Source organism: Podarcis bocagei (assembly GCF_964188305.1).
Source record: "Podarcis bocagei genome assembly, chromosome: 1".
NCBI classification, from domain to species: Eukaryota; Metazoa; Chordata; class Lepidosauria; order Squamata; family Lacertidae; genus Podarcis; species Podarcis bocagei.
In genome coordinates this window covers 44,174,381-44,192,748 of record NC_138125.1, presented here as the reverse complement: position 1 = coordinate 44,192,748, position 18,368 = coordinate 44,174,381, and the positions used below count along the sequence as shown (strand labels likewise).

The 18,368-nt window shown below is 44.6% G+C and overlaps 1 protein-coding gene across 8 annotated transcripts; it reads left to right on the top strand.

Annotated features, from left to right (window-relative positions):
* Window positions 1-304: 304 nt before the first annotated feature.
* Window positions 305-18,007, top strand: LOC308595446 (prolactin-releasing peptide receptor-like). 8 transcript variants are annotated; one of them, XM_081209608.1, is made up of 4 exons: window positions 305-659; window positions 2,396-2,456; window positions 13,522-13,587; window positions 15,823-18,007. In XM_081209608.1, the coding sequence occupies exon 4, from the start codon at window positions 15,849-15,851 to the stop codon at window positions 16,968-16,970; it is 1,122 nt and encodes a 373-aa protein (XP_081065734.1). In that variant the 5' UTR covers window positions 305-659; window positions 2,396-2,456; window positions 13,522-13,587; window positions 15,823-15,848; the 3' UTR covers window positions 16,971-18,007. The 8 variants fall into 8 exon arrangements, with proteins under 8 accessions (XP_081065734.1, XP_081065732.1, XP_081065730.1 ...); XM_081209606.1 differs by lacking the exon at window positions 2,396-2,456; XM_081209604.1 differs by lacking the exon at window positions 13,522-13,587.
* The last annotated feature ends 361 nt before the right edge of the window (window positions 18,008-18,368 follow it).

The window sequence follows — 18,368 nt, the reverse complement described above, 5'->3', positions numbered from 1 at the left end:
AAGAAAGAAAGAAACCAGTGGGGTTTAAAATCTCGATGCTTTAGGCGTGAAATAACTTTCAGGCTTCGTTTAGAATTTCTGCATAGATGGAAAGCCACCGAGGTCATTTAAAGTGAATGCTGGCGGATCATGAGGTCATCACAGCAGGCGACCTCTCTTTGCCGCCGCAAGCACCCTTCTTCTCCGGTAAGGGCGGAATAAAATTTGATGGAAGGGGATGAAGTGGGAGGAGAAGAGGAGCTCGCTGATTTGAATAAAAGACGGCGGTTGGAGGGGGGCGAGGGTCTGTTTCTGCGGCTCGCTTTGCAAGGCAGAGCCAGTGAGCGCGTTGCTTCAGCACCACCAGGCGCGGACAGCTCCCCGTGGGGCTCTCTTGATCCAGCCTGGACGATGCTGCGGAGCAAAGGGACGAGCCTAGAGCCCAGGAAGGCTATTGAATCTTCTCTGAAACATCTATCGGAAAGACAAGGGGGGCAGAGAGGGGAGCAGCCACCACACTGTTAAGAAACCGCGTCTTCGCAGCAGCTCCAGACTGATCTACAGAAGACACCTAACCGCCTGCCGAAAAGCCACTTGTGGCTCTCCTTCTACTTCAAGGGGATTTAAAGTGTTCCTTCGCGGAGAAGCAAGAGCCAGCAGCCTAAAGGCAGGAGGAAAAGGTTTGGGAAATTTACTTTTTTATTTTTATAACTTATTTTCCCCTAGCGTGACTCTGTGCGCAAAAATCTCAGCCCTGAGCTTAGACTGAGGATCGAGATAAGTGTCCGGGATTCATTAAAGCGGCAAGTGAATGGTGAGCAACGTGGCAGGGCTGGGTGCGTGTGACTATCGCTGAAGACCACAGAAGTTCAGAGAGCAAACAAATGTGAGTGCCCTGAATTCTCCCGGGGCTCTCTGGGGCATTTAGCTATTCTCTCTTCATTCTTTCAAGTTGCCTGTTTCAAGTTCCTTGGAGTCACCTATTTGGGAGCAGGGGAGAGGGGTTCAGACACATCTCTCTCTCCCAAAATCCCTCAATAGTAACAATAACAATAATAGATGATAATTATTAATTGTGCTTACGTCACATGCCTTATCTAGTTGTAATCTCCTATAGGGTAGGTTAGTATTCTCCATATTGCAGACTGAGACGTTTCTGGGTTAAAGAGCAGGTTGCCTAAGGCCACCTGCTGAGTTAATAGCAGAGGTGAAATCTGAATCATGGACTGTCAGATCTGTAGTGAAATAACGGATTGTGTGGGTGGGAATTGCCAAGCATCTTATTAGAACAGAAGCTAATTGCCCTGTTCTCACCACTGGTTTGTCAATATTATTATTCCCCATACTGTAGTTGTTTTTGTGGGGGGTTAATGAGGCTGGTGAGTGTGTGGCTTGACAACAGCCACCTAGTGAGTTCAGGGAAGAGGAAAGATTAGAGTCTGGCACCTCTTGAATGTAGCTAAAGACACACACCACCCTTTTAAATGAGGTGCCAGAATTCACCATGAACACCTTCCTTGTTCTCTTAAGAGTGTCAATGGAAGAGGTGCCAGAGGTCAACCTGAGAGGTGCCAGAACTGAGTTCCAGTGAGTTCTGGCTGAAAAAAAGCCCTGCATATATGTGTGCTTTGAGTGTGCTTTAAAGGTATGGCGTGTATATGCAGCCTCAGCCTCTGAGCCACTGCCCCACTTGTTTTTGTACAAGCTACTATGCTACACCAGCATGAAGTATTTTGAATCCTCCAAGCATTGGCATAGTGGGGGGGGGGCAGGGGGGCCATTGCCCTGGGCACACAGAACCAGGCGCCCCCTGTGGAGATCCCTACTGCATGCCCTCTGCCCACCCGTTGGTGGCGAGGGCTGGGGAGTGGAGGGTGAAGAGCTGCACCACACCTTACACTTTCCCTCCACAGAAAACACTACCCGGCAGGAGGAAAGTGCCTATTGTCATGTTGTGTCTTGCTACTAAGCAGCTGTGTCTTGCATGCTAAGCAGCTGGAATTGGCCAAACCTCATGTGGGTTACCTGCCTTCTCTTATAGCTGAAGTGCTTTCTCTATAGAAAAAGTGCACTGGGAAAAGTCGTGATGTTAATTAACATTCTGCAGATCCTGATAGGTTTTGTGCCCTCTTTTGTCATGCTGCTGGCACACTACCTTTTGAAATGAGAAGGGCAATTACCCAGCTGCTTTCTATCGTCAGGTGACAAAGAGTGTGTGTGAATGACATGAGGCTGCCTTGGGTCTCCCTAGCAGTGAATCAGAAGGGAAAGAGATATGCTCCAATCCAGGATCTATTAACAGACAGCACAATCTTTATTGCAAGTGCCCTTGAAATGGTCAAGCAACGTGGTAAGAATACAAAGTTGGTTTTACTGTTGGAAGGCTGAGTGAACTCTGTAAGTAAAATGTTTGCAGGTTGCTGTGCACACCACCTGGAAGAGAATCCCGATGAACCAGGCTGGGAAGCAGAAACAAGGTGGTCCATCTTCTTGTTGGCAAATCATCATTTTTTTTCTTTGCTGCAATCACACCCACCTGAAATCTGAGGGGGTTTAAAATCAGGGCAAAACACTATTTTATCACATTTATGTTTATTTTATCTATTACGTTTATACCCAACCTTTCCTGCCAAAGGAGCCCAAGGCAACATTGGTGTCATGTTTGAAGCATTCATCTTAGTCAGTACCTTAAGAGGATTTGTGTAGTTTGGTTAGATTCCTGCAGACGCAAGAGTAATCCTTGCATTTATGGCCATGCAAGCAACTTCAACTGTGAGCAAATAATTAATGGAACTCTGGGCCACTTTGATAGTCACACAATTCCTGCACAGAAAGTACTTCCAAGTAGGAATAACTATGAAACATATCTGTAGATATTAGCATGTGATAGTCCTATCTTGGTATATAGATATAGATTGTTTGTCTGCTACGCAGCTATGACATCCAATACATACACATTTTTAAAGCCCTCACATGTCGGATTATAGTGCATGTGCAGTTTGGGTGTTAGTTCCTATGTACAGTATCTTCCATGCAGTGCCAGATTTATGTATAAGCTAAACAAGCTATAGCTTAGGGCCCCATTCTCTTGGGGCCCCCAAAAAAGAATTAAAGGAAAAAACACCTGGATGTACATTTCCAAAATATAAGATAAAAAACAAATAAAATAAAACCTACATACAGCAATAGTGTTTTGTGTTGCGTAGGCTCCTGTGATGTAAGTGATGGGCCCCGCCTGCTAGCCTGCTCCCTAAAATATCACTGGTTTGCTCATTTCTATATATAGGGTGCCTACATAAAATATGTATTTTATGATAATATATATTTTGTTATGTGCAAATGGCTTTAGATACCTATTAAGTTCATAAATTACCATATAGCATATATTCAACACAAAAAACAGTGACAACTTGTTGTTGACAAAGGACAGCTGGACATATAAAGGGCCCCATTACCTTCAGTAGCTTAGGGCCTCATCAAACCTAAATCTGACCCTGCTTCCATGCATAAGTTGAATATAACACATAAAGCAAATCTGCTTTGATTCCTTGTGCATTTTGCAACACACGGGACAACAGAAATAATAGCAACACACATTTTATTGATCCTACGTAAGCAGATACCAGGACAACTCCCTGCAAAAACCCTTTCCCATTCAAACACAGGAGCTAACACACTCATGTTTCTGCTTGACTGAGGGAAGGAAAAGAAATGAACTAAACTGCTTACAGGAGGAGGCATGCTCCTTATAGTGTTTCCACGCCAGATATCCAAAAGCATCTCACATTGATGTACTGATTGTTGCTGATGTGGAATGTGAGAACACCGGGGACTTCCGGGTTAGCGCCTCCAGTAATGGCGGATTTCCTCTGATCAGGAGGAATCCACTTCGTGGGAATTAGGGTCTGGACCGCCACGGCGAGGCGGAGACCCACCAAAAACCACAGGCGGGAGAAGCCTGTGGACGTGGGATTCGGCTGGCACCTTTTGCGCCTCCCCTACTCGCGGGGAAACCCGGTTTCGGGGATCCGGAGCAACGTGGGGTGAGCACCGCGGTGCTTCGAATCGACTGCTCTTTTCACGAAGTGAAGCCGCATTGCTGTTGCCGGAGAGTGCTGACTTTTTCCTGTGGACAATTGGACTATGAAACATCTTAATTTGGCACCGAAGTGGGAAGGTCTAAACAGGAAGTCCGCCTTCCGCTTTTGTAAATAGATTGAAGCAAAGACATTGCAAGCTAAAGTATGGAAAGTCACTTGTAAAGGACTAAATTTCCATCAGCTAAAACTACCACCCCCCCCCATGGAAGCAGGAGAAGAGGGGGGAAATCTTAGACTGTTTAAACCTGCAGGAGAGAGAGTAAAGAAAGATAAATTTCCACCGTCTTGAACCTGGGAACGGGGTGTCAGAGACAGACGCTTTGGGGAAGTTCATTGACTGTGAATAAAATGTTTTTTGACAGATAGTTAAAAAAGAGAAACATATTGATTCCAATGTTTCCTTTTGCATTTAAAAGGAACAAAATATCTGAAAAACGAAAGGAATTTTGTTGCTGGATCTGCTTTTAAAAAGACGGATACAAACAGAAATTGTTTCCTCTAGAGGGAGCTTGTGAAACTGTTGCTGGAGTCGATCTGGGGAATTCTACAGCTGTAGAGATTAAAAATCGTGAGAACCAGACATTGACCTTGAACAAGAATGTGCCCAGAAGAAGCCTTAGTGCTTGCTTTTTGCAAGACAAGCGCTTTACTGGAACAGCTACATGAGAAGATGGATTTGATGACTGTTGCAGTTAGCAATTTTGGACAAACAGTGAATACCTATATAGAAACCACTTAGGAACCAACCCAGGAATTTGCTTTGACAGGGCAAGTTGTGCAGAAGACAAAGGAGGAGGTTGTTGCTGAACCTCAAGTAATAGAAATGGAGAGAGCAGGGGCCTTGCAGGAACATAAGTTGTTGTTTCTGACGACTGAACCTGGAGAAAGTCAGATTTGGAGAGATGGAGTACTGTTTGGTTGGAGATGGGAAGTTGGATAGATCCCCCTATGCAGGGATGTTTTGACTTTTGGGATCTGGTTTTGGGCCAAGGGGAGTTTGGAGTGGTGGGGGCCCTTAACCTTGGAGGGACTTTGAAACATGCCTTCAATATTTTTTGGATTTCAGTGCTGACTATGGAGAATGGGCTGACCTGTCAAGAAGCGATAAAGACATTGTCAAGTTGGAGTCTCCCCGAGATCTACCCCTCAGTGAGAAAGGAAGGAAATTAAGAATAAGATCAGCAGAAGACAAAGTAAAGTGCAGGTATAAACAGGAAGAAGACCTGCAGAAGGGACATGGAAAAGATTTAAGAGCCTCAGATAGAAGGTCACCAGGTTGATGGACTAGATGGAAGGGATAGAAAGGACTGACAAAACCCGAGACCAGGAAGAAGAGACAATGGATGAAGATTGGAAGAAAGTTTAAAAATTCATTTAGAGAATTATTGTAAAATTAATGAGTGTTAGAAAAAATGTTGGAATGAAACTATTTGGCTTTAGTAGAAATGCTAAAAGGAATTATGTATAAAAAAGTTTTAAGTTTTAAGCTTTAGGGCTTTTTATGGTAAGATAAGGTTAAAATAAATTAAGGTAATTTAATGACAGAATATAGTGAAAGATGGAAAGGATTTGCTGAGATAATTAATAACTAGAATACAAAAAAGGGAGGTGCGAGGAGGTCGAGGAAACAAGTTAACGAAAGATAAAGATTTGGGAATATTGGATTTGTTTTTAAATTTTTTGTTTGTTTTTGTTTTTGGTTTGGATGTATTGTGTGTTTTCTTTTTTTTCTTTTTATTGACTTGTATTGTTTAATTCCTTTTTTTGTCTATCTTTTTTCCTTTTCCTTTTTTTCTCTGTAATTTTAAATTCTCAATAAATATCATTTTTTAAAAAAGAGAACATCACTGATGCTGGATGGAACATGGAAGTAAAACTGCACATTTAAGCCAGTAGAGATGTTAGATTGGGTTTTGCTTACATTAGCATGTGGTCAACACAAATGTAGGACTTACCCATGGAAAATACAATCCCAAGCATTCTTTCTAGAAAGTAAGTCCTATTGAACTCAGCAGGAGCTTCTTCTGAGTGAACATGCTTAGGATTGCACTGTAAACTCTTGTCATCCTCATTCAGTCAATCTGCTCAGAATTCACTACTGAACAGGACCAGTCTGGATGCAGGAAACAGCAAAGAATGTTAAGAACATGTATTGCAGTGAAGAAAACAAAGGTTTGGTTTCTTGCCCACATGCGTGGAAAATCTCTCCTTCCCACAACATGTGTGCTTATTTGCCATGCTCATGCTCTTCCCTCATAGAAGTCCTCCCCACATTTCACCAATCCCTCACCCTTTATTGGAACTGTTTCCATGTGAAATTCCTTTCACAAGCCCCTATTACAATCAGCCCCTCTTCTGCTTCACTTTGCAGAATTGGTCTGATCCCCTTCCAGTGTTGTACTCACCACCCCCAGAGTGCTGATATCAGGAGTGGGATGGGGGAAAGATTCGGAAGGAGCCGACAAGCAGATCTATTATGGGATTCATGTTATTCCTGGCTATGTAAAGAAGCCACTGCTTATTAGAGTGCCTATTAAAAACCATTCACACATTTCTAACTTTTCCCCAGATGGAAAACATCATAATACATAATGTTTAGGGAAGCTTTTAATGTTTGATGTATTAATTGTATTTTAATATTTGGTTGGAAGCCGCCCAGAGTGGCTGGGGAAGCCCAGCCAGATGGGCGGGGTATAAATAAATAATAATAATAATAATAATAATAATAATAATAATAATAATAATAATAATAATAAATTGGCATAGACTGGGAGTTTTCTTCCCCAGCAAAGCTTTGGATAGTGAATACAACTCACTATTCCTTGCGAAAAGAATCAGTTCCCCAATGCTTTTCTTTTAGTGGACATTTTGCTCCTCCTTGTGGCAAGATATGGAATACTCCAAATTATCCATTGGCAGATCCTCAGCTTTGTTTCATATTGTACCTTTTTGGCAGAGAGCTACTAATCCGAGTTGTAGTCAGTCCCTGGAGTCCAGTCACACACAGAGAAATGATGCAAATGGATTTAGGATGACAACCTCACTGCTGTTTTCTCCAGGCAATTTGTTTTTTCCTGTTTTGCTTACACCTACCCGTTGCTCGGTCCCAGCTCCTGCCAACCTAGCAATTCGAAAGCATGTCAAAGTGCAAGTAGATAAATAGGTACTGCTCTGGCAGGAAGGTAAACGGCGTTTCCATGCGCTGCTCTGGTTTGCCAGAAGCAGCTTAGTCATGCTGGCCACATGACCCGGAAGCTGTCTGCAGACAAATGCCGGCTCCCTTGGCCTATAGAGCGAGATGAGCACACAATGCCAGAGTTGTCCGCGACTGGACCTAACGGTCAGGGGTACCTTTACCTTTACCCACCAAGAAAGGACATAGGTGGCAATGTGGTCCAAACCACAGAGCCTAGGGCTTGCCGATCAGAAGGTCGGCAGTTTGAATCCCCGCAACGGGGTGAGCTCCCGTTGTTCGGTCCCAGCTCCTACCAACCTAGCAGTTTGAAAGCACATCAAAATGCAAGTAGATAAATAGGTACTGCTCTGGTGGGAAGATAAACGGCGTTTCCGTGCACTGCTCTGGTTTGCCAGAAGCGGCTTAGTCATGTTGGCCACATGACCTGGAAGCTGTCTGTGGACAAACGCCGGCTCCCTCAGCCTATAGAGCGAGATGAGCGCCGCAACCCCAGAGTCATCCACGACTGGACCTAATAGTCAGGGGTACCTTTACCTTTACCCACCAAAAAAGCATTCTGGCATTCATCATGTGGAATCTAAAACCTGAATTTTACAAGCTATTATTCAAAGAGTAACTAGTCACACAGGGATGGGTGTGTGTGTGTGTGCTTGCATTATTGATGGCTTTATTTACGCAATAATTCTCTCCCCCACCCCCATAAACGTACATGGTGGTTCTTCATTTGTGGTGCTAGATCCTTATTTTGGCTCTATAGGTGTTTCCGCTGTGAGGATTCTCATTCAGTTCATAATATTTTGTTGGTGGGAAATGTTATTCTTGAATCAACTGCTGTTGGGATTGCTGTGTCCCCTCCCCCTTTAATCCATTGGTTATGCTGAAGGCTGTGCTTTCCAAATTCTCAGTGTGGCATAATAATAATAATAATAATAATAATAATAATAATAATAATAATAATATATTTATGTCCAACCCATGTGGCTGGATTTCCCCAGCCCCTCTGGGCTGCTTCCAACCAAATATTAAAAACAATACAGCATCAAACATTAAAAACTTCCCTAAACAGGACTGCCTCCCAGTAGACTCCCAGATGGCTTAGAAGATAGTTTTGCTCAAGAAGAGGGAAAATGCCGCTGTCTGTGAGGAAAAGAACAAGATACCTTCCACCCATCCCTATTCCCCACACAGGAGCCAACCACAGTGGCCATCAGATCTTTCTTCAAAACTGGTAATGGGATAGTGTACTCCACCAATCCTGAAGGCAGTAGAGTAGTTTAGGGATGTTGGGAAATAACTGGTGAATACCAATAAATCCTGAAGTCCTTTGTGTGTGAGAAATTACTAAACAAAACAGCAGACTGCCTGAATTCCAAAATTGTGGGGTTGACTCACTCTCTAGCCAAAAGAAACTCCAGCAGAGTTTAAAACTGAAATACATGCAGCATTTGCAAAGCACGGGAAATATAGGTTGCTAGACCTTTAAATATCCCAGTGTTAAACACTCACAATGTGTTCCCCCACCTTTACCCCTCTGGTATTGAATAGACTATGCATTGTTCAATCTGGCTAACCCGCTTGTGTCATGCAGGGCTTGACAGGTTTGGAGACTAAGCTCATCATCTGACTATGCTCTATTCAGGCATATCCAACTCCCAACAGACTGTGATCTTCTCCCAGTATAAAAAAACTGGCAGTGATTTACCCATTGTCATTGGAGGGAGGAGGAGCATGCGTGGGGCGGGTGCATTGCCCAGAGTTGTGGGGGGAGAATTGCACAGAGTTTTTTTGCTTTTCCCCTGTAACTTTTTGTACATAAGGATCACGCGATCTACCAGGATCAGCCGGGGATCTACCTGTAGATCATGATCTACTGGTTGGACGTCCCTGGCCTGTCTGAATGAAAAGCAAATGCTGGGATTGGACCCTGGTGGTGAGTGGGACAATTGCACAATGCTACCAGCCTTTGAATGCCACCACAGCTTCTTTTTTAAAAATTTTAAGCTTGTGACCATGTCTTTGATGAAGAGAAAACATGGACCACTTATAAACGCCATCTCCAACCCCTTGAAAGATTCCACCAACGGTGTCTCTGAAAAAAATTACACATCACTTGGGAAGACAGGCAAACTAATGCCAGTGTAATGGAAGAAGCAAAGATTGCCAGTGTCGAAGCAATGATTCTTCAACACCAACTTCGTTGGACTGGTCATGTTGCTCGGATGCCTGATTATTGTCTTCCAAAGCAACTGTGTACTCTATTCCGAACTTAAAAATGAAAGCGTAATGCTGGTGGTCAACAAAAAAGGCTTAAAGACTCTCTCAAGGCAAATCCCAGATAATGTAGTATAAAGACTGACAATTGGGAAACACTGGCCTGCGAGTGCTCCAATTGGAGAACAGCCTTTACCAAAGGTATCACAGACTTTGAAGATGCTCAGACACAGGACGAAAGGGAGAGACATGCTAAGAGGAAGGCACGTTTGGCAAACCTTCACCAAGATCAACTCCTGCCTATGTCTTCACTGTGGAAGGACGTGTGGCTCCAGAATTGGCCTCCACAATCACTTATGGACTCACTTTTAAGACCATGTTCATGGAAGACAATCTTACTCAGCTACGAGTGATCGTCAAGGAGGAGGAAGCAATCCATATTCCTGGTTGTTGTTGTTGTTGTTGTTTTACTATACATAGAAACTGGATCTAAACTTAATTAACCCTCCAATTTCCATACAACAGCCATTCTATAAGTATAGGTTGCAGATAAATCTTGCAGATAAATCTTCAATTTCAGCAGCTCACCTTAAGAGTATGGGCATTTTGCCAATTTCATAGGGATGTTAACTGCAAATTTACTTGCAATCTCTGGTGAATGGAAGACAAAGAACACAATTTTTCATAGAAATGAAAAATGCTAGAAGATTTTCAGTGTCAAAACAACAACTTCCTTTTTTTCCATAGAAGGGAAATAAAATCTAAACCACTCTGAAAAAGCACCAAGAGGTTTGAGAGAGAAAGAGAAGAGAGGAGTTGCCATCAATCAGAGTGTAATTGAATCTGAGGTTCAGCATAAGCTGTTTTCAATGTAACTGCTGTAAAATGAGGCAATTATAAAGCTGACAATTATAAAGTGGAGGATCTTACCTACACCATATGCTCATGTCTGGTCTCCGGTATATCAGCGAAGCCGGCAGGGGAACATTGTAAAACCAGAGTGAGCTAGACCATGTGCACAGCTGGGTAACTTCACTGAATGAAGGGCCCAGGTGTCATTGGAGATAGGAGTGTCTACCTTTTCCAAGGATATTCCATCAGAGATGTTGTGGAAGTAACTGCCAGCTATAGAATGCAGCAGTGATGATACAGCTGCACAGGACATCTGTATCACTTACCTTGTAGTGGTCTCAGAAGTTCAATGGCTGGTATCCTCTCCTTCCTATTCAAAGGAGACATAGGCCTATCTAATCACAGATGCTACCGGGGTTGGTGGTGTAGCGTGGTTTGCTGACACCCAGGGGCATGTGCGTACACCAGGGGGGTGGGGCATGGAAGGTGAAAGGAGCCTGCCATGCCAGCTCAGCCCTCGCCGCTGATGCCTCCGGAATGGCACCAGCCGCAAGCTGCTTTGCGAGGCTGGGATCTGATCTGAACGATTCGCCGGGAGAATTGTTCAGATCAGATCTCAGCCTCACAAAGCGACACAGGGCTGACAGGGCGGCATGAGCAGCTCTCCTGAGAAAAATGGGCCTGGGGCCATCACCCCACAGCCCCACCCCCATGCTGGGGTAATTTGTCATTACACTTCCAATCTGGCCAACAATGCCAGTGCTAGGAATCAGCACCCTGCTTTCACCATCACTCCAAAGCACACCATTTGTGTATCCCCTTCCCTGTCCCTGGACCCTAACAATGAATGCTATCACCCCCAATTTCTGTGTTACTGGTTGTGTGCTTTGGCACCAATCTTGAAGTGGTAAAACGTGCTATGTGTGGAGAGACGGAGAGAGGGCAGGTTTATTTGTCCATGTGTGATTGTTTCTTAGACAAGATGTAAATGGAAATTACAACACAATCTCAAAATGCACTGATTTTTATTTGCAGTTTAAAATTGAATATAGTGAAAGAGACATTTAAAGCTGGCTGTGAATATTGTCCCCCTATTGAAATATCTTCCCTCTGGAGTTGAAAACTGAAATGATGCCCCTGAAGATTGCTCTGGTTATGCCAACTACTGATCTCGTTTGTTTTGAACCAAGAGCTGCTCCTAACTAGAGATTATTAGATAGTCCTTCCGCAGGATAAAACTCTGTCAGGATAAGCTGGTTTACATTTCCTCCTGGTTTTTGACCTCAAGCCTTTGTACAATTTATATCCTGCTAATTGCCAAATCCAATTAACACCAAAATGAAAAGGTGCCAGAGCTCCAAAGGTGAGGCCATACAATCTGTCACCCATTTCTACACAGCAGGCTACCCTAGATCATTATGGATGGAGCCCCTATTGAGTAAAGACATACATAAAAACATGTGCTGAATAATGTTATAAAAGGAGAAATCATACTGAAGACAGAAGTGGCCAACTGAGCGAATGATAGATCTCTTGATGTACTTTGCAGAGCTTCAGAAGAACTTTGCTGAACTTTGGGTTCAATCCCTGGAAACTCCAGGTGGAGCTAGGAAATACTCTTGCTTGAGACACCGGAAGGTCTAGGTAGACAATGCTGGAATAGAGGAACCAATGGGCTGACTCAGTGGAAGGCAGGCGAATGCCTTATGTTCCCAACTGATAGTAATATTTTGAAAGTGTATCAACAGGAATGTATTATTCACCAGGTGTGGGAAACTGTGGATATATAACCCCCTTCCCTTATAGTTCTGGTATATTGGTGTCCCAACTCCTAAACCACTCAAAGAAATGGTTTTGCCTGGTGCAAGGATCACCCGTAAACAAAATATAGAAGCTCTCCCAATGCTACTCTCTAGATTTGGTCTGGAAAATAGGATTGGAACCACTGCAATACAGTGTCCCTGAGTCCTGTCAAGGAGAGATCAAGAAGGAGGAGCAAGGTCATACACACACACACCCGTCCCACTATCTGCAAAGGCCATCTATCAAGGCAACCAAGGTTGATTCAGATCCATGGCCAGGCCTGATAGGAATGGATCTAAATAATCTGTGTCCTCCAAGAATGCTTGCAGCTGCCCCGCCATGGCCCTCTTCACTACCTTCCCCCCAAAGCAACTGCCCAATAGTTGTCCCAATCCAAAGTGTCCCATGCAGTGCTTGGCCTACACTTCTGTTATGTACGGAGCTGAATCCTAGAACAATAGGATTCAGAATGCAGCAGTCTGACTGGTCTGCAGGAGCCACCCAATCCAGCTCCAGGTGGAAGTGAATCAGCGACCTGATTGGCCTGCAGGAGCAGCCAATCAGGCTCATGGATGAAGTGAATCAGCAACCTGATTGGCCTACAGGAGCAGCCCGGAATTAGCCAATCACACGGGGCCCATTGTGTAAATAATGTATATATAGCTAGACGTTTGGGGGGAAATTTCATTTATTGCTACTACGAGCTGAATAAAGAGCATGAAATTCACACTTGACTCCGAGTATATTTCAATTTCTATAGCCTGACTGGCAGCATTGCGCACCCCTGCCCCAGGGTTTCCTTTGGGGTCAGCCCCTTTGGGGGGTCAGCCCTCGGCCTGTTGTTATAATAAGGTGGGCAGTGGACCACACTTCAACCCCTGCGGCAGAAATTAAACACTAACTTCTGTTACAAATAGCATAAACACCCTTACCTGTAACCAGATGATACACAGATCAAGCAACAATTGCAGTACATGCGCGCGCGCGCACACACACACACACACACACACACACACACACACAGACTTGGGAGAGCAGACCAGGCAAGTACTAGGATGGTGCAAAGGCAGCCCCTCCTTGCTTCTCTGTGAGTCTGCTCTGTACCCATAATGGTGTACTGATTGTAGTTGAAACAAGGGAAGGAGGGGGGGGGGAGAATAAGCAATACAGTTAAATGAGATGAGGATGATGTATATGCCTTTATTTTACATATTGCAGAGTTCATTTTATATCGGATGTCAGTAGAATAGTTGTAACTAACTGGAAATGGAAGGTTGTCATTGGGGAGAAGCAGCCTTTGTAAATTCAGTCTAATTCTTGTTAAATCCATACAAGTGACACTATTGACATTGCTGGTGTCATTTATTTATGTGCACACAGGCCATCATGTATGAATGCACACTTAATGAAGACCAAGGGGTTAAGACAAAGGCTTCATAGGAAAAGGTGAGTATTAAGAAAGGGTTTGACCTGGCGGGGAGGGGGAGAGGGAAGGAGGGAGGGAGGGAGGGAGAGAGAGAGAGAGAGAGAGAGAGAGAGAGAGGGAGGGAGGGAGGGAGGGAGGGAGGGAGGTGTTATGCTGAGAAGGGGATTTCAGGCACATGCACCAGCAAGTGGAAATGAGCAGGGGGTTTTTTGGAGAGCAAGAGACTTTCAGGATATGGGAGAAGAAGGCAGAATGGAATGGCTGAAGAGAGCTTTTAAAAGCTAGACAGGGGGGTTGTGCTGCAGCAACATGATGGCTAATTACAGAGCATCTGAACGTGGTACAGAAGACATGGAGAAATTGGGAACACAGGTCAGGTAGTTCTTTAGCAGTGTTCGAAACTCCCATTGTTCTAGGCGCATTTTGCAACAGGGAATTTCATTAGTGTGAGCAGTTTCTGAGCTCTGGGCACGGTACTGCACCTAAGATTTCAGATTAAAACTGCAGAGTGGAAGGAAACGAGGACCTTTTTCTGCCTCCCCACTTCCAGCTACTCTCTGAAGACTGTAGAAGAGACCCTCTTAAGAATATTACGGGAGTGGGCAGGGGAAGGACTGGACCATGTGAAAAATGAACATAATATTTTAGCTGCAGTTCATTCATTTTCTGCTTTGTATTATTGTTATATAAAAAAGTGGGCCTAGACGTTCCGTTGTTGTGCCCATAACCTAGGTTTAAGGTGACATTTTAGCTCCTAGCTTTCATATCTCAGTTTCTATCACTGCCCTTCAGCAATATCTTGAAACCAGTACTTCTTGAATTTAATACATTTGTACCCTGCACCTTCAACTCCCAAGGGTTCCTAAGGTGACAAATAATATGAATACGTAACATAACTATCACACACACACACACACACACACACACACACACACACACGAGCTAGCACCCGCAAAATGCATCAAACACAGCAACAACAGCTGAGTTCAACTGTTTAAAAAGGGAGAAGTTCAAGTGGAATAGAAGCCTGGGGAAACTAAAATACCCTTGACTGGTGGCTAAATTGCATCACAGTAGGCACCATGTGAACTTCCTTTAAAAAAGACACACTGATCAAGGATGGCAGGGGGTGGTGGGACTAATGAAGAAAGCTCTTTCCAGCCAACACTTTTCTTGCCTCAAGAGATTCTATGTCATCAGTGGACATCAGCCACTGAATGAAAATGCTCTTTGCATTAGCCTATGTTCATTTCTTCTTATTTTCCCAGTTGTAAACTATGCACGACCATGACATAGCCGAAGAGCATGGCAAATAAAAGACCAGGGTCATGTTCTGAATAGCAGAAGGGAGATTAAAGTCCTAAGAGTGGATGGACCGGAGATGCTACAATGCAATGCTGTGAATGCTCAGATAAGGAAGGACACGGGATAAGCGCTCTTAAAGAACTACTGGAGCTGGCAGACAGTATCTGCAAGCTGCTGCAAAGATAAAATGACACAAGGCTTTACAAATAAGACGTGAAAGGGTGCCACTTTCTAATTTGCCATCATGGGAGTAATCCTGCAATTTAGTGTTTATTTTTAAAAGACCAGCTGTGATGCCCATCACCGTTCAAACATAAAATACAAAACAAGTCTCAACCTGAAATTGATTTGCAACACAGGATTAGCCATTGGAGATGGTAGGCGGGAGAAAGAAGATGAGGAGAGACAGAAGTTAAGGACACTTTTACAGTTGCAAATAAGAATTCCCGAAGGACTCCATAGCTTTGGGAGAAAAAGTGCTTAAGGTAAAGATGCCTGAGGAGCAGGGAATAAATTTAGAAGAGGCGCAATGAAATGTGATCTGCTCAGGATTTCTAAGGGATGTATTATGAAGAGTGGGAGTTGCTAAGGGTGATAGAAGACGAAGGCTAAGATGGGCAGGGATTTTAAAGATAGGGACTGGAAGTTTAGGCATGGCATTCACATCCCTTTGCCACATGCTGCTACAGTCTTCCCAAACTTGGTGTTATACAGACGTTTTGGATGCTCTGATGGGAGTTTTACTCCAGAATGTCTGGGGGGCACCAGGCTGAGGAAGGCTGCTCTACCTATACCTTTACCTACAACTTATCCTCATCTCCCAGTGATATTTAACATACTGGGAACTGTGGGGAGAAGAATTCTGTGTGCAGATTGGCCCTGAATGTAACAGTCCCCCACATCTCATAAATTCCCCCTCCCACCTAACTTTCCTTTCTATCTTATTGCAGAAGCATCGTCACAAGGGAAAACCAACATGGCAGTGGACAACCAACTCCTCAACGACTCCTGCTCCAATAGCTCAACTCCCGTTTTCACTGGCCTGGACCTTCTCTTTGAACTGAAGCCACTCTTCATTCCTCTCTACGCCATCCTGGTGACGGTGGCCTGCACAGGGAACTTTCTCCTCCTCCTCCTCATTGGTACCACCAAAAAGTTGCACTGCACCACCAATTTCCTCATTGGGAACTTGGCAGCCGCCGATCTGATCATGTGCATTTTCTGTGTCCCGCTGACTGCCTCGTACGCGTTTGAGATTCGTGGGTGGCTCTTTGGGATGTTCATGTGCTACTTTGTCACCCTCATGCAAGTGGCCACTGTGTTTGTGTCCGTCCTCTCCCTCACTGCTATTGCCGTGGACCGGTATATTGTCGTCGCTTACCCCATTCGCAAAAGGGTCAGATGCAAGTCCTGTGCCTACATTGTGGCCTTCATTTGGTTGCTCTCCATCGTGGTCTCAGTCCCCACATCCATGCACACCCATTACCTGGATCTCAACAGCATTGGCCATGACATGATCATCTGTGAAGAATTCTGGAAGCACCACAAGACCGAGAGGTGGCTGTACTCTTGTTTGATGCTCCTCTTGTCCTACATGCTCCCGCTCTCTGCTGTCTCCATCTCCTACTGCGCCATTACTTATCGCCTCCGGAACAGGAGCGTCCCTGGGGCTGCCTACCACGGCCAAGAGAAATGGACTAAAAAGAAGCAAAAGACTTTCCGGATCCTCGTCATCTCAGTCATGTGCTTTGCTTGTTGCTGGCTCCCTCTTCAGGTGGTTAATCTGATCATAGATATAGACGAGGAGTTTGTCGTCCTAGACAAGAGATATGTCAATGTCATTCAAGTGTCCTGTCATGTGGTCGCCATGAGTTCTGCGTGCTTCAATCCATTCATCTATGCCTCCCTCCACAACAAGTTCCGACTCCACATTAGCAACTACTTTCATCAAAGGAAGAGGTCAAGTACCATGTGCCGCAAGGCTTCCCGGCTGAATACCTGCTCCACTTTGGCAGATCATCCTGTGGGCCACAGTGAAAAAATAGCACTGCAAGAGAAGTTTCCTTTTAGCTCAAACCCAGCAGCCCTACAAATATAAAAAGAGCCGATCTGCCGTCAAGGCCAAGGGTGTATGGAGCACCTTTGCTCTCAGCTTGTATAATGTGTGGTCCATAGCAGCTGGTGTGGTGGACCCCTGAAACTGGCATCCATTCAACTTACCTGGATGGTGTTGGGGATGCAGAGCTCCTGCTATTGGGTTTGCCCTGCCCTGCCCTCTCTTCCTCCCTGCCCCAGCCCAGCCCTGTAATCCAGGTAAGCTGTAATGATGCTGGTGCTGAACGGACAGCTCCTTGGCTCTGCAGTCCCATCAGCCTCTACTACTGTGTGCATACCTGCCCTGTAGTCTGTACAGCCTGTAAAGGGGGCGGTGGCGGTTATTGGCTGGTTTTTTTTTGTTTTCTGTTATGTATTCTGTGTTCTCGTTTTGTATTTTCATGTTGTGAACTGCCCTGTGAAGGGCGGTATACAAATTTAATAAATAAATAGATAAAGATAAGGAAGAGCCCTCCATTAAAAAAAGGTTCCAGATCTGTAAAAATGGCATTACTGGGAGTGGAGGACGGATTGCAAAACCAGCAGATGGGGTTTCTGGCTGAAGAAGTGGAGTCAGCTAATCTGAGAAATGCGGCTGTTATATATGTTCATTCAGAATCAACATCTGAACATATCATTGGCAGAAGACACACTACTTTTTGTACTTGCAAAGTGGACCAGTGCATTTGGTAAAAGCTGACCCAATGTTGTCAGGGCTATAGGGTCAAATTTATAGAAATCGCTTGCTTTGAACTCCAGTTTTTCCCCTCGTACTTTGTCACACCAGAGCTGAACAGATGTGGATGTATATACTGCATTTCCATGCAGAACATTCAAAATGTTGCTTGTAATTATAATTCATGCATTACATCCAAGTTATTTTTCATGAGTAAGTGAACTAAATGGGAATAATTAAGTCACACTGTGCTAGTGTCTGATTGTGCCAGTTTTAAAAGTAAGATAATTATTGTGACAATGTGATATGCATGTCAGAAACTGAAATAAAGTTGGATAAGGGAAAATACACTGTAACGAGCAGCCAATTACCGTATTTTTCGCACCATTGGACGCACTTTTTTCCTCCTAAAAAGGAAGGGAAAATGTCTGTGTGTCCTATGGAGCGAATGTGTGGTCCCTGGAGCCAAATCGCTGTTGCCCTACGCTGCTGGGGTGCTCTTTGGTGGGGTGGGGGAGGAGCCACGGTGCTCTGCCGGCAGCCTCCGTTTTCCCCTGAAGCCCCGGCAACGTTTGCAAGCAGCGGGAAGGCTGTGCGTCTTTGCCCTGCGCTCCTGGGGTGCTCTTTGGGGGGGGGGAGCCACACTGCTCTGCCTATAGCTTTTGCATTCCCCCTGAAGCTCCGACAAGGTTTGCAAGCAGAGGGAAGGCTGTGCGTCTTTGCCCT

Excerpts from the sequence above, each read along its gene's own strand:
- LOC308595446 (XM_081209604.1), top strand. The coding sequence starts at position 2,429 with ATGAACCAGGCTGGGAAGCAGAAACAAG. Across the intron at positions 2,457-15,822 it reads GGCTGGGAAGCAGAAACAAG|AAGCATCGTCACAAGGGAAA; the intron begins GTGGTCCATCTT and ends ATCTTATTGCAG.